General features: G+C 36.7%; 1 protein-coding gene across 1 annotated transcript in view; it reads right to left on the bottom strand.

The window, feature by feature from the left end:
- LOC129002091 (tyrosine-protein phosphatase Lar-like) overlaps positions 1 to 16,998 on the bottom strand; it is a 591,085-nt gene that overhangs the window by 19,785 nt on the left and 554,302 nt on the right. The window contains exons 12-20 of the mRNA XM_054429628.1: positions 16,765 to 16,898; positions 16,034 to 16,184; positions 14,342 to 14,638; positions 10,542 to 10,681; positions 9,691 to 9,893; positions 9,017 to 9,177; positions 7,507 to 7,640; positions 6,596 to 6,733; positions 3,952 to 4,170 (exon numbers count right to left, since the gene is read on the bottom strand). Coding sequence (XP_054285603.1) covers positions 3,952 to 4,170; positions 6,596 to 6,733; positions 7,507 to 7,640; positions 9,017 to 9,177; positions 9,691 to 9,893; positions 10,542 to 10,681; positions 14,342 to 14,638; positions 16,034 to 16,184; positions 16,765 to 16,898 — 1,577 coding nt within the window. The remainder of the gene's footprint in view (positions 1 to 3,951; positions 4,171 to 6,595; positions 6,734 to 7,506; positions 7,641 to 9,016; positions 9,178 to 9,690; positions 9,894 to 10,541; positions 10,682 to 14,341; positions 14,639 to 16,033; positions 16,185 to 16,764; positions 16,899 to 16,998) is intronic.

Below are 16,998 nucleotides of genomic sequence, written 5' to 3'. Positions count from 1 at the left end.
TTATGGAGAACGTCCTCAGGGGATTGTCATGGGAGACATGCCTGGTTTACTTGGATGACATTATCGTCCTAGGCAAATCCTTCGAAGACCACCTGAAGAACCTGGAGAATGTCTTCATGCGACTGCGGATGGCTAATCTGAAGTTGAACCCAAAGAAGTGCAACTTATTCCGCAAACAGGTCAATTACCTCGGCCATGTCGTATCAGACAAGGGAGTGTCTGTAGATCCGGAGAAGATCAGAGCTATCACCGATTGGCCAATACCACAGGATAAACACCAAGTTAGAAGCTTCCTTGGGCTGTGCGCTTACTACAGGAAATTTGTTAAGGGATTCGCTAATATTGCCAAACCGCTAACTAAGTTGACCGAAGACAAGAGGACCTTTGTTTGGGATAACGACTGCGAGAAAGCTTTCGAAGAGCTGAAGACTAAATTATGCAGTGCACCCATATTGAGCTACCCACGATCAGACGGAAAGTTCATACTAGACACGGACGCCAGCAATACAGCCATTGGAGGAGTCCTTTCCCAGCTTCAAGATGGAGAAGAACATGTGATCGGATACTTCAGTAAGGTCCTGTCAGCGCCTGAGCGTAATTACTGTGTCACCAGGAGAGAGCTTCTCGCAGTGGTTAAGTCTATAGAACACTTTCATAAGTACCTGTATGGAAGAAGGTTTCTCCTGAGAACCGACCATGCCGCACTGATGTGGTTGCTAAGATTCAAGTCTCCTGAAGGACAGGTTGCGAGATGGTTGGAAAGGTTACAGGAGTATGACTTCGAATCAGTCCATCGTGCGGGACCGAGCCACAGGAATGCGGATGCACTTTCAAGAAGACCATGTGGAGACACCTGCATGCACTGCTCACGCAAGGAAGACAAAAGTGCACCAGTTCATCGCGTGACCGCCGTTGACGACGAATGGGACAGTAAGAAACTGTCAGAGGACCAGAAGGAAGACCCAGACCTAAGACACGTCATGCAGTGGAAGATGGAAAATAAAGGGAGACCGTCGTGGCAGGATATTGCTCCATTGTCTAAGAACGTCAAGACCTACTGGGCGCAGTGGAACTCGATTTTAATGGAAGAAGGAGTTTTGAAGCGAGTCGTCGAATCGGAGGAAGGGGGGCACCGAAAACTCCAAATAATAATTCCAAGGAAGAGGGTTCCTGAAGTGCTAAGGGAAGTGCACGATGGAATTTCTGGAGGCCATCTAGGGGTACATCGTACACTGGTGAAAGTAAGGGAGCGCTTCTACTGGGCTAATCAGAAAGATGACGTCATAGACTGGTGCAGAAGATGTGTGACCTGCGCAGCATCAAATGGCCCTGTCAACAAACGAAAAGCACCAATGAGGAAATACAACGTAGGTGCCCCGTTTGAGCGCATTGCCATTGACGTAGCAGGACCATTCCCCATGTCCGATGCTGGAAATAGATTTATTTTAGTTGCAATGGATTACTTCAGCAAATGGGTAGAGGCCTATGCATTGCCTAACCAGGAAGCAGTAACAGTTGCAGATATATTAATCAAGGAATTGGTGAGCAGATTTGGAGTGCCGCTCGAACTTCATTCTGACCAAGGAAGAAATTTTGAGTCAGCAGTATTCTCCAGAATGTGTGAAGTTCTTGGTATCCGGAAGACTCGAACAACACCTCTGCACCCACAGTCAGATGGCATGGTGGAACGCATGAACAGGACGATGGGAAGATATCTGTCAAAAGTTGTCTCCGAACATCAGCGGGACTGGGACCAATACCTGCACCTGTTCCTACTTGCTTATAGGAGTTCTGTCAACGAAACCACCGGCCAAACTCCAGCCAACGTAGTTTTCGGGCGAGAGCTACGTCTTCCATGCGATCTGCAGTATGGATTGAAGCCGGATGAATGTGTGGTTGGCGAGGACTACGTATCGGATCTGCGGAAGAGGATGGACGAGATACATGAGAAAGTTCGTCGCAACATATCTGGAGCAAGTGACAGGATGAAGGAGAGGTACGACGTGAAGGCCGAGAAAGGAGGGTTCACACCTGGTGATCTCGTGTGGCTACATAATCCCCGAAGGCGTCGTGGTTATTCACCTAAACTCCAGAACTCATGGGAAGGACCCTATGAAGTTATTTCCCGTTTAAATGACGTCATCTACAGGATTAAGAAACAACCAAATGGCAAACCAAAAATAGTTCATTTTAACAGGCTTGCACCCTACAAAGGAGATCACGGCCAACAAGTTCGGAACCTCTCAACCGAGCCAAGAAACGTCGTGCCTGAGAGACATGGAAATGAGGGACTGAGGTTGTTATACAAGGACCTCTTCACCTTGCCAGTGGAATATGCCTTGGCACACTGCGTAGCAGAAGACCTGAGAGCGTCGCGAGGTATAGCCACAGTCTTCAGGAAAAAGTTTGGAGGGATCGAAGATCTTGAGCGTCAGAGCCCCGCCATTGGCACAACCCTTCACCTGAAGCGCAATGGACAGCATTTGTTCTACCTCGTTACAAAGGAAACATCTAGCAAGAAGCCGTCCTACGAATCTTTGAAGAAAAGCCTGCAAGACCTGCGAGACAAGCTCCTTCGGATTGGAATCAAAAAGCTGGCTATTCCAAGGCTTGGATGTGGTTATGACGGATTGGAATGGAAGATTGTAAGAAATATGGTGCAGGAACTTTTCGAGGACACTGGCATCGACATTGTGGTCTGCGTATACAACCCATGGGGAACCTCCGGTGGACCAGAAGATCGCAAGCTTCAGGGGAAATCTGTTCTGGGACAGAACAGTCTTAAGGAGGGGGTAGTGTTACAAGTCAGGAGCCCCGCGCAACAATAGCCAGGCGCCGTCACAAAAGGGTTGTTTGTTTACACGGGTTTCTCCTAGCGCACCACTGATAGACAATAGACCCATGTCAACGTACTACCTCAATAGGGGCCCTAGAACCTTCTACACTTCTACGGCGTAAACACCTTTGTTTAGGCTACCAGGGGTCTCCAGAATGTTCCACGGTAAATTTATATAAGGGACCGTCTTCCGGCACACGGCAGTTGAGTTGAGTTGAGCCTTCCGAGAATCGTCGCGGCAAGCGCCCGTCGGTGTTAGTGACCAGTGCTAGTGCTAGTGGCAGTAACAGTGTAGATACAGTGTAGAGACACTAGTGACAGTGTAGTGACAGTGTTGTGACAGAAGTAGTGATAATTCCTGTAAAGGCTAGCTGTAAGTAGAAACATTGTAAATTAGAATAGGCTTTAGCTAGGTTTAGATAGGGTTAGTTAGGTGTTAGGTAATTCTAATATCTGTAAATATAGAGTAATTAGTGTAAATAAATAGTTATTATAAAATCGCCAAGTTTTATTTGTAAAGAACCCGTTAAGCCCGCAACAATATGATAATTTTATTACATGAATTTTTCTGAAGTAGATGACTCTTTTTTTTTATCGGAATGGAGAAGTTCCTCAAACCATAAAGTGATAATAAGGATTTCATCATCTTAAATAATATTTACATTTACATTTACAGGATCTTAACAAGTTTCTATGGCGGTTCATTATCTTTTTTTGATTTAAACATTAACTTTTTAAACAAAATGGAAACTTTTCCCACTGCCTTAAATGACACCATGCTTTGAATGCTTTGAATCTTGGTTACCAATGTTTAAATAAAAAATTTTAAACTATTGTTGATTGACAATTCATAAGAAAGGTAATTGAAAAAACACAGGAGTAGAGAAAAATAGTCTTCTTTTTGACCCGGGGTTTGTTAGTCATCTAAATTTAGATAGCATTAATCTGTTTATACAGATGAAAGTGGATCTGTCAATCTAAATACTTTTACCAAACATATTTCTTTCCACACTATCTCAATATCTAAGAACCACCCTCACCACAATCTTTTAGGGCCCTTATATTTTAGTGTTGAAAAATATCCATAAAATGTTTTTCATGTTTGATCAACTCACCTGATATCCGATGATCTTCCCTCGGCTAGGCACTGTCTCCCACCACACTTCCACACTCTGGTCTGACGTAGCCACGGCTCGCACTCCCATCGGCGCTCGTACGATGTCACGGTCTGTGGTGACCGGCACACGATCACTCCATGGTCCTGCACCGGCTCGAGTGTGCCCTCTCACTCTGAACATGTAGTCTGCACTCTCCTCTAGATTAGAGAACACCGCCTATCAACAGAAACAAAGAGGTAAGTCAAAATTCTTCACCAGGAATATAGTTTTTTTCCTTCTTTCATATCCTATCCCAAGGACGTTAGGCTCTAGCTCAAACAGCTTTACTTATGGGTAGGCCTGGAGGGTCTTCAAGCCACACCTTATATATTTCATGCAACCCTTTAATATAAAAGAACTACAAGCCCCAGCTGTCCCAGTTGCTTGTTTGTTCACTACGAACAAGGCTTATGGTTCTGCGAGTGGGATGCAATGCTAGAATAGTAGTGAATGATTAGTGAATATGACGATCTCAAATTTAAAATGGCTTGCTTGGTTGCGATGGGAGCTAGATGGAGACCTTGATTTACGGACAACCCTCGTATATTGTAATTTTTCTATAGTTTCATTTATGAAACAAATGAATAAATAAAATAGGTAGTATGGATATATTTTGCCACCTATTGCAATAATTATCATAAATTAAACATAAGAAAGAAATTTAAAAAAATAAAATAAAGGTGATTTGACTTAGAAACGTCTAGATTTCCTGTGAAATTTAGTGACAAACAAAACTGATCGTAAAAGAGAAGAAGTTTGGTAGGTCAAAACAGTAATTAGATGGCAGCAGCCATATAAGGTTTTTGCCACGGCCTTCAAATACCAAGAACTTTTAGAACATGTACCTTAAAAAAATATACAGTATAAACAAATCAGTAGAAAATAAAAGTTAAACTAAAACAGAAAAAAATATCTGACACAATTTGATTTTACATACAAATTCTTTTTCTAACAAGTTAAATTATATAATTTTTTATATTCAATAGTAGCCCAAAGAGTTGTCATGTAAGTGAAATAAGTAACAACAAACATTAACATGAACAAAGGCATCTATTATACTAATATAAACAAGTTTCTAAGCCAACTACAGTGTATTATTTTTAACACATTACTGATATTAGATTGATGCCATGGAGAAATTACTGCTGTCAGTGTATACATCAGTGTACAGTAGGACCTTGATATCTCGAATCTGAAGGGATTATGATAAAAATTCGAGTCATCTAGTTTTTGAGTAAGCGAGGAACGAGTTATGAAGGTTATGATACCAAAATTGGAGATACTAAGGTTTTGGACTCGATAACGGGAATATTCTATTTCAGTTGTCGGGGTTAAATCAAGGCTCCAATAGAAAAACATGCCATGCTGCAGGATCCATGATGTCACACTAGTGGATAGATTTGTTGACGGATTCACTGCAATATCCCATTCTACCATGGCAATATCGCATATGTTGTAGGTAAATAAACAATAAAGCTAAATAATAAATAAATAATATAATAATAAATAAACAATAAAGGTAAATAATATTTGTCAGATTTTAATGGTAAGATTTTAGTTCAACTATCCACCACTGTGACGTAGTGCTGCACTGCCCACGCTGCAGCATGGCCGGTTTTTCTAGTGGGGCCTTTGGTTAAATATTTAAAGCCTTCAACTTATAGAGGTACTTTTAACATTGTGATTTATGGGGATTTTAAGGGAATTAAAAAAGCGAGATATCAAGGTTCAAGTTATTGAGGTCCTACTAATAATCCACTCTTTGACAAAGTAAAAATCTACTTACTTATAATATATGATATCTGCAAAATAATTAATCTTTTAGGAATTTAAAAAGACTAGAAAATAATAAAAAAGTGATTTAATAAAAAGATGAACTATGCAATGAACAAAACAGACAAATACTGTTGTAGTAAACTATGACAGAGAGTCTTTTTTATTTTTTTGTTGAAGATTTAAGTCCTCTTTTAAAGCAAAATCACGCCAACGCCTCAGAACCGACAAATCCGCTGCAGAAGAGGCGGACTGTTGTTCTATATAACGTAGTGCTACATCAAAGGCAGCCACAGCGTGGGAGTGGGATACCCTCTGCTTCCTGTCCCTATCTGCTTCACTTTCACTCTCCATTTTAACAATCTGCTAATCATAAAATAAAATTCAATAAACTAAAAATAGTTGAAAACATTTGAAATAAACATTTAGTAAACCTGTCATAGTTTCACCTCGTATTTAATTGTTATATTTTTTCTTATGATTTTCTCTTGGTCCTTAATATATTCCTTGACCCAAAATCTGGTCCCAAGCATTTCAGACTACAAGTATTTTTACCGTCCGGACAACCAGTGTTAAATGTTTTGTTCCGTGTATTTTCAGTGTTATATGCCATGTTTATATTTTTTTTTTAAAGCACTAAACCTTTGGCAAACTCCACCATGAAGAATATTTTACATTTTGACATTTTTACCGGATGATGAAATGAAATGAAATGAAAAATTACTGATTTACCGAGGCAAAGTTAAGGCCACCAGAGGTAATTTCAACCACTATAATGAACAAATTAGGCGAAAGCTGCTAATGCTATTGGTATGGTGTATGTGTTCACCTTAGTGGCAGTGGTGTTCCTATCCATTACAGTAGATTGATCGCTCTTCTTGTGGAACTGAACGTCGTAATGAGTGATCTGTCCGTTCCGGTGTATTCTGGAAGGCTGTTCCCACGTCACACATACAACGTCCGGCGTCTGAAAAAACCGGTAACAGTCAGTTTCTACCAGTGAAAATACCTGACGTACATACTACATGGGTAACTGGGTGTTTAATGAAAGTTGTAGTAAAATAATTCATCTATAGTATTTAGGGAAATTCAGGTGGCCGTTAAAATATTATTGATATTGAATGAGTTCTGTACTGGGATCAAATATGAGTGTTATGCTCTGTGTTCTTTCTTCTTTCTTGTGTATCAGACTTCATAGATAGATTTTTAAAGAGAGCTGTTTCTTTAAGAAATAGTCCCCAGTTTAAGGAATAACCGTTATCTAAAGCATTCACAGATTATATAGGTAGTGAAATGTGCACACGGTGGTGAGGTACACCCTGATTTTTATTGATATAAATAGAAGAGTGATAATTATATTGTTACCTTTACAAACGAATAACAAAATTATTCACAATCTAACTTGAAGATAAATACAGAGTCATGTTTTGTGCAGTTAGATGTTATAGCTGTCATTAGAATACCCAACATCTAACAGATCAATTAAATATCCAATAAATACATTTGTCTCATATAACAAAAACACTGAATGTAAGGGAAAAAATATTTTTAATACTGTTACAAAAAAATACCAAAAAATAATGAACTAAGGACACTGACAATAGGAACTATCGGATTTGACAATATGACTTGGTGTGCCTTAAGCAGGTAAAATATGTTTATATGTAGGAATGTAGCTCTAAATTTATAAAGAAAAACTTTAATTTTGGGTGGAAATGTAAACAGTTTAAAATGTGAGACCTGAAAGTGGTGTGAGAGGTTGGCAGGAGGTCCAGTAGGGGGTCCCTCGGGCGTCAACAGGTATTTGATTGTCTCCTGACCAAACCCTATGGCGTTCTTGCCAGCGATCCTGAACTCATACTCCACCCCACGTTCTGAAATCAAAAATTAAAATGTTTTAACAAAACTTAAAGTGCAGGTGTACCAATGTTAATGATTCTGGCCTATACAATTTATTGTTTCCAGTCCTTGTCTAGAGCAACCTGTCCAACGCTAATTGCTTGATGGAGGAATTCTAGGCGGAAAATCAATAATTGATACCTGGTGAACTCTCAAGACCTTGGGTATATTTAAACAGTTTTTGTTATTACTGGTCATGGCTTCAAACATCTTTACATTTTTCAGGCAAACTTTTTGGCTTGACTACGGCCTGGAAGAGCATTCACAATTATTGCTCCTTTCCTCAACAGGGAAGTATCTTTCAAAGTTGGACTTCCTAACCATAGAACTTCTACCGTACGTAAGTTTATCAGATTCTACATTGAACTTATAGGAGTTTTTTTTATGTCAGTCTACATTATTAGTTTAACCTCCTCTCAATGAAAATTTATATAGGCGGCAGGTTCTGGATTAATTCTCAGGCCGCAGTTGGATAGGATCTCTACAAGTAGACACGTATTAGAGACATACAGTATAATGTACCTAGTTTTGAAAAGGAACATGTAACAAACACCAGTAACTAGATTGAGGATGAATAAAATTATTTTAAATTGAAATTTTGTATTTGACAAACATTCCAAGTCCAGCAGTTTTAAAATTTACAGAACTTTTGGTGTGCCTGTGAACTAGAATTTAAATTTCATCACCAGGTTATCTATCTGATAGGATACTAAATCACTGTTTTCAACACTCATGTCCATGCTTCTATTTACCTAAACTGATGAAAATACAGTGAATATGTATAAAGCTGTATGACGGATTTTAATTAGAAAGTTGAATTTATAGTTTAAATGTTTGTTATATTAGTAAGTTTGATCAACAAATCATTGTGGGCGATTGAATTTAGAGAGTTCTGGAATTGACTTTTGCATACTTCAGTAGACATACTATTGGTCTAGCTATGGCCTTGAATGAGCCACCCATAGAGTGCAGCTAATGTTGGAGTTGGAATTATATTTTCATTATATTTTCTCCCTTAATTTTTTATACTTTTTTTTTCAAAAATAAAATATAACTTTAATTTATTCACAAATAGACAAAATTTAATTCTTACATTAATTTTACAAATAAAATATTGATGAATTGTTGTTTGGATATGTCATAGAAGATGCTTACAATAAGTTGTCTCTTCTGTTTGACTTGGTTAAAATGTGGGTGGAATTTTTTTGTGAGCACAGACAGACGGCACAATCTGTTGATGGCTCAAATCAACTACGGTCATTTTTATATTCATTCAAAAACTGGCTGCTCATGGGAATGGACTGTCTACTTCTATAAATGCTCAAGGTAGAAGCTCGAGTATAAACAATACCTAGTTGGTTAATTTTGTAGGACGTTTCCTTCATCAGCTCCTCTTTGAGAGGTGTCTCCTTGACTCCGTAACGCAGTCTGTAGCCTTCCAACTCTCCGTAAGTCATGGTGGGACGGCTCCATTCCAGCTCTATGCTAACTTCTGGTTCTCTCTCTAAAATTCTGGAACACATATAAAATGTAGCGAGGTTTAAGCACTTAGATAAAATCCATTGGTGATTTGGCAAGATTTGAACCCCGGGCCTCTGGGTCCGAAGTCCCGCACTCTTACCACTAGACCAGCTCGCTTCCCTTATATTTTGACAGTACAAACAAAGAATTTTAAATGAATAATAATAATCAACACTACCCTATTGGAGCAACACCCCTCAATATAAAGATACAAACAATAACTTTAATTATCAACCCATCATGAAATTCATGAATTGAGAACAGTATATTAAATTTATTTGATTTTTTTGTTTATGCCTTATTTGTTATGTACTGTTTATCTTTTACTTGTGTTTTTGCAGCATGTAATCAACTTTATTGACGTATCCAAATGCATGTACATGTCTAATGGAATAAAATATTGATTCTTGATTCTTGATTCTTAAATTCAAGACCTTTTTATACATCTTTTTGACAACGAATTTCTATTTTTTTTTTTTAAGAGATACTCCAGCAAGTACTTACTTGAGGTTGACAGTTGGTCTGTTAGGTACTCCACCAGGCGTCTTGACACTGACAGGCTGACTCCTGTCTCCGTCACCCTTGCGAGTCAGTGCTGCCACCTGTACAGAGTACTTGGTGTCGGGTTGCAACCCTGAGATGTTGAGTTGCAAGGCAGCTCCGTCCAGCACGTCAAACCTCATTGGCTCGTTCAGCAAACTCTTGCCCTAAAAAATATTTTTTTTAAATTTTCTATTAAAAAAAAACTTACTTTTGCACATCTCTTTCAACTTTAAAGCTTTTGGAATTTAAATATCCAGGGAAAGGCTAAACCCCCTTGATATACTAAATTATTTGTTTTTTAAGCTCTTTAAAAAGGTCAAGAGAGAAATTGAAAAATTTTTTTTGAGGGTCAAAAATGAGAATACCCTTTTTTTACCCCATAAACCCCCGTTTTTTGGGGGTTTATGGGTAATATGTGAAAAAGTTTATGGGGGAAAAAAGAGAAAAAATGTTTTTCTCATTTTCAACTCTCAAAAAACAAAATTTTCCAATTTCTCTGTAGACCTTTTTAAAGAGCTTAAAAACAAATAATTTTGTATAATATCAAGGGGTTTTTGTACAATTATTTTGGTAACAAAGAAAATTCTAAAAGTTGTAAATAAAATTCACATGTTATTCTTATGGAGAATATTGTAAAATGTTGTAGTTTGCTTGTTTATGGATATTTTTGTCAAACTTGGCAAATTTATTTATTTTAATCATTAAATTCTAACCAGACATAATCATCAATAATTTACATTTATATTATTTATTCCTAAGAGTAACGGGGAAAAACATAGAAAACACATTTTACAATAGAGGATGTCTGATACCTCCTCCTTAGTCTCCTGGACGTGGATGTGATATCCCCGGATGATCCCGTTCCTCTCCTTCTCCGCAGGAGGTTTCCAGGAGACATGGATCGCTGTGGAGTTGATGGCTTGTACCTTGACATCCTGTGGATCTCCGGGAACTGGAAACCCAGAACAAATATCTTAGTCGGCATCTCAGAGTGGTGCGAGGACTGCGAAAACTAAACCTGACTTTACAATACTTGATATTGAAGATTCTGAATTGAAAATGAATTCATTAATCTAATTGAATATTATACTGTTCAAATTAAAATATCTATCTACTGTTCATTAAAAACATAGCCTAATACGCTATATCTTAGGTATAAAATCGTTTACTGGTTAGTCTATAAAACATTTGAATACCAACACGAAAACGCTCATAGTAAATCCCACACATTCAAAGATAGAGGTTAGGAAGGCAAAAATCAAACGTCAAAGCTGGTAAAACGTCTAAACTACAAACTGAGGACAGATTCAGGGCTAATCCCCGTCTACACAGTCAGTGATGAATACTTACTCTTGTTGGCTGATCCACAAACAGTTTGTCAAAAAATTTGCAGGAAAGAGAAAAAAGAAAAAATGTTCTTAAAATTTGGACACAGAAAAATCTTTTGTATAAAAATAACATCAACACAGAGGTATGAAATACCTCTATGAAAAATGCAAAAAGTGTCCGTCAAAAAGTACTGCGTTCTTGGAGTTCTCTGAAATCCCTGTTCAAAATTAAAAAGCGTCACACCTTAGTGGCCAAAACACACTCAAAAAGTGGCACCTACAAAAATGCCAAAAAGCTTGAACTCGTCCAAAAGCCTACGGATATCTTTGCATTGTGGAAAAAGTGCCACAAAAGCCTAATGGGGATTTTCTGTGGCAAAAAGGTTTTCTTCACACAAGGAAGTAAGGTTGAAATATAGGTAGTTCCTACTGAAGAAGGTTTAATGAGAACAGCTAGTTGGTTCAACCAGAAAAATGCTTTTCAAAATAGCAAAAAGGGGGCTTACTAACAAAGGATAACTGTAAACAAGTCAAAAAGTTTTACCTATAGACCTACATAGAATGTTTAGGGTAAGGAAACTTGGCTTCATATAAAAATATGTAATTGGTATTCAAATTTAAAATAATGACAACAATTATAATAATAAGGAGCAAAACAATACAATGCACAATATTGAAAATAAAGTCTTACCTGATTTGAAAATAAACTTATCAAAAGCTATTACGGTAAAAATAATATTTACAATGAAAATATAGAAAAAATTAACCTACCAGAAACTATAAGAACTGAAAATAAAGACTAAATACTCTATTTTACCTTTACAAAAGTTCAATCACCCTTTTAAAGGAAAAAGCTTGTAATGTTTAATTACATATAAAATTCTATATTATTAAATACAACTTTTAGCAAACTCTTTTCAATATTTACACTGATTTTACTTTTTTGTTCATGCAGCCGCCGCAAAAGATACATGATATAAATTGGTATTGGTATTCAAATGATAATCTTTGTATCACTTTTAAAACTACAATCATAAAAAAATATTCATTGAGAGTAAAAACCCCAAAAATATATTAGAATATGAAACATAATATTGTGGTAAAATTAAAAATCAGAGCGATTCAAAATATGTTTTTACTTAACTTTTTCGCATAGATTGTTTTTAAACCAGGGATTTAAAAAATAAATCCTCAGAGATTTGTTAGAAAGAAACAGATAATTCACTTATCATACCTGTTTTCCTACTTACTTCAGACTAGTTTCTATAATTTGTTCTAACAGTTCTAGAAGTTTATGTCTATGTAGGTAACAATACTTACTATTGGTTCAAAGTTAGACTAAAGGTAAATTTAAACATGTGAAACTGCATTGGTGAGTATACATTAAATGAAGTGCTGTGCTTACTTACGTACATACATTCAAACATACGAGTAATTAGGGAAGGGGTGTGAGGGGTAGTGACATGCACTAAAATACGAGTGCTCAGTGAAAAAGTGAAAAATCCAAAAGTGATATCCAATTTAGTACAAAAATAACATCGTAATTATTTACACATTCAGTGCGTTTATAATAAATACGTGAGTGTGTGTGACACGAAAAATAAGCAGTGGTGTGACAAAAATACTAAATCTGTGCAAAAAGGTCAAAAACCATCTGAAGAGCAGGATCCCTCAGCCGCTGAGAAAAAAACTGGATTAGTCGACTATAGACGGCACATACAAAAAGCACAGGAAAAATGTCAGTAAAACATGTGAATTACAAAAATCCTCGACCAAAACGGCACGAAAAAGTGTGCTGCTTGGTCGCAAAAACCAATGAAAAAGTCACATCACCCATTGCAAAAATATCCAAAAAGTGGTTTGGTTTTAATCTTTTTATAGCACTTACAAAATTCTATTACATGAAGCATTGATGAAAAGGAATCCAGTATATGTTTTGATAACATGGTCCAGTTCTCACTAAAAATGGTCTATGTTTAGGAATTAAAAAGTTAAAAATATTACATTTTAAGGAACATGGATACAAGCCAAATGAATAAGATTAACACCAGTCATTAGGCACCATAGTTTAAACATGAAAAAAGGAAATGGGCACTAACTGCTTTTCTGAATTAAAAGAACAAGAAATCTTTTTTTTACATATATTTACTTACACATGGGAATTTTAAACAATTTGTAGAGGACAAGCAATTATTCTTTATAATTCTTTTATAATCAACTTTAATTAAACCTTGCAAGAATTGGTTCTTCACTGAAATAGAGACAAGTAGGATATAGCATGGGCAATGAGAAATACTATATGAACATCCTTATTTAATATATGTATAGTCAAGGATAATCTCTGTACAGATACTAGAAGTGTGAAACTGCAAAGTCAAACGAATGCAACTTGAGAAACAATACATAGGGTTTTAGTGGTTAATGGTAGTAAATTAAGACCACGTCCATTGTATGTTGTGGCAAATAAAAAGATTATTGGATCTGACTGTAAGCTTGGCAGCAGAAGATTTAGCTAGAACTCTGAGTTTTTGCAAAAGTCCATGTGTTTTTTTAATGTTTTTGGTTCTCTGTACAGAGATTACCTGAGTGTGGTTGAAGTAGTCAAAACTCTAAAATGTATTTATACATAACTCATGTTGGTATAGATTACTCTATGAAGTATCTGAACAATCTGCCAAACTTTTAAATCAGACAGATATTATTCCTTTAATTGTTTTTCTGATACGACTTCTGCAGAGCTAAGCTAATAATAAATAAACAAAAGAGGTCCAATAATATTTTCTTTCACAATCCCTCAAAAAGCCTTAAGCAAGTGTTTCATGCTTTTATGATATGTTATAGTGGCTGTCATAACTTACTACGGTAGTATAAATCTTTATTTTGTTCCTTTTATCATGGTTAGGATTTGCGTTCTGACTGAAAGTTACATGAGTACACGAACAAAGCCACATATTTACTGTGATGAAATGGTTTGAATATCCATCTAAACTTAATTGTCTAGTGAAATGCAATAAAGTAGCATTAAACCTGTACTATGTAAAGTGAATTTTTATGTAATATAAAAATTCCAAATTATCAAACTGAGGTATCCTAAACGACAAGAATCACCAAAATTACTGTATTTTATGTTGAAAAACATTATTTAGAATTTGTTCTGTTTACAAACTTTTTTCATGCAATAACCCGTATGACAGAGTGGAGAAGCTAGACAGGATGAGAAGAATCAACCACACCCAGGTTGGGAAGGTCGAGGGGAGAAAGTTGGAAAGAGTTTCGTAGCGTACCGTCTTCGTGAGTGCGGACATTGATGGGGTAGCTGGGCGGACCGTCACCAACACTCGTGCCGGCCAATACCCAGATACGGTAGTCGGTCCATCGCTTGAGCTCGTCGATTAGAAACGAGGTTGTATTCAGTTTGACCTCGGTTGCTTCAGAATCGCTGCGTCCCGCCTCTACGTAGTGCAGCTTGTAGTACACTATGTGGCCATTGCTCCGCTCGGCGGGGGGCGGCCGCCAAGACACTCTGATGCTGGTGGGGCCCTCCGCCAACCCACTCACGTTCTGAGGCGGGGCCCCCGGCACTGTAAACATCCCCTCCCCATGCCATCATAGAGAAAAAAAACTTGGACCACCAGTGGTGGAGTCCAAATAAACGTAAAATAAAGTAAAAGGAAAATCAAAATTATAAATAATAGTAAATAAAAATACAGTTTTTAAGTCAATGGTGAAATACCTAATTTGATCCCATACCACAGTTAAAATGTGAAATACATTTGACATTTTTGGCATTTCAAAAATTGTGCATCCAATAAAATTTTAATTGGGTGTAGATAAATGTTACATATTGATTATAACATTATTTTTTATTTTAATGAATATATCATAGCCCATATCGTGCTGCTTTGGGAGGACATAAAACTGTAAATTAAATACTGTGATAAATTTTGAGAGAAAATATAATTTTTTTCAAATTAGAAAAAGTGAGTATTTTTTACATTTATTGTGCAGATTTTGATTATATTTTATTGAATATTATTGTGAATTTAAAAAAATCTCTCAAGCTGAACAATCCATAAAACAACATTAGAATGTTCTGAGTTCTTATGATTTTCAAAATGATCGATAACATTAAAAGTATATTATTAAATTTGTAGAAAAGATAGCATTTCCATACAATTTTAGAATGGATTTTTATTTCAAGTATTTGGACATTAACATAAAATTCCTACGACAAATAAAAATTATTTTCTGTTAGCAGTAACACCTTGCATCCATTGTATCTGATTGGGACGATGAAATGCTGAAAGAGAAAAGTTGTTAGTCACACTCCACGCAGTCAATAATCACTATGAAATCAAACTGGGCAGCTAAAAACCAAACAAACTGTGCATCACAATGCAAAAACAAAAATTAAAAACAGAAACATTGCCTAACGGGTGTGCGAAGGGGACTGCTGTGCAGAAACCTTCAAATAAAACATCGTGAGATGGTATTACCTTACCGGCAACTTTATATACACAGTAATTGCGCTGCCATCCTAACCTTACAGAATTTAAACATAATTATAAAAAAAACTCTCATTAGTGACTAATTTGGATGATTGATTATGAAGATAAACCATCCCAAATTGTCTTTAGTTCATGAAGCATGATGGCAAGTGTTTGATTTAGATTATCCCTAACAAATTAATTAAAATCATAAACTTAAAGAAAGTTGAGATTGTTTAACAACTTTTCTCAGCAAATAAATCCTTGCAAGCACATAATATTGTATGTTTCATCCTATATACTGTAATCTTGTTGTACCCTACTACCAGCAACAGAGCAGTGGGTACTCTTCACCCTATCAAGAGCCCAGAAGTATTCCATATAAAGTTTTTCTAAACGTTTCCCGATTTTATATCAAATTACAATTTGTTAGGTTAGGATGGCAGCGGGCATGCAGTGCAACATGTAGCCTACCTCCCCTCCACTTACCGTACTGCTTGGTGCGGACGGGGATAGGAGGGGTAGTTGCCCCCTCCCCTCGCTGTGACCTCGCTGCTAGCCAGATGTAGTAGAGAGTGTTGGGATAGAGACCGATCAAAGTGTAACTCTCCGAGATAGGTATCCGACGATGGTGTTTCTCCTGAAATGTGATAATAATGTATGTAATATGGAGCATGTAAGATGCATCCTGTAGGAGCAGGAACAGAAGAAGGAAATTACGATGGAAGGTGAGAAGAATTGCTTTCAGATTAAAACCCTGCAGGGGTATTATTATTGTTTATGGGACTAAGATCATAAGTAATGATGTTTGGAAGAGGCTTTGAGGGTTGAGTAAATTCAGTTGTGGTTTTAATTGGAAAGTACAATTTTATTGATTGAACACCATTAATATTTAAATTATTTTGGGAAGATGAATTAAATTTATTACATTTAAATGTCCTTTTCATCGTTAGTTTGATTACTCTTTGAGAACTTGCTTATTTACAAAAAATCAATCTCGGATGCCACGTGATTACATGGAATTAAGAATATTTCCAAGAAAATGGTTTCAGACACAATTTTGTACTGCAAAAATAGGGGAACAATTTGGATTATTTAAAGAAGTCATTAGATAAATAATGGAGGTAAAACAAAAACTATACTATAAAAAATTTAGGGAGACATGATATGCAGCTTAATTTCATGGTAAAACTGATGTAAATGAGTTTGCAAATACTGACCTTTGCGTAAGTGTCATTCCAGTAGAGTTCATAGCTCACAATGTTCTCACCCGAGTGAGAGGGTTTACTCCACTGAAGCGACACAGAAGTCTCCCCAACATCCGTCGTGATCAAGTTCTGTGGCTGACTAGGAACTGAAAAAAGGTTCCAAGAGTTAACATTTGGATAAAGACCACCATCATTGATGCAATTAATTGAAGGTAATATATTTCTATTCAACAGAATTAGGAAGTG

This window comes from Macrosteles quadrilineatus, unplaced genomic scaffold (genome assembly GCF_028750875.1).
Source record: "Macrosteles quadrilineatus isolate MER2022 unplaced genomic scaffold, UCM_ALF_1.0 Scaffold_9__3_contigs__length_116548681, whole genome shotgun sequence".
Classification (NCBI taxonomy): domain Eukaryota; kingdom Metazoa; phylum Arthropoda; class Insecta; order Hemiptera; family Cicadellidae; genus Macrosteles; species Macrosteles quadrilineatus.
The sequence above is the reverse complement of the archived record's forward strand: the minus strand, read 5'-3'. Positions and strand labels throughout refer to the sequence as shown.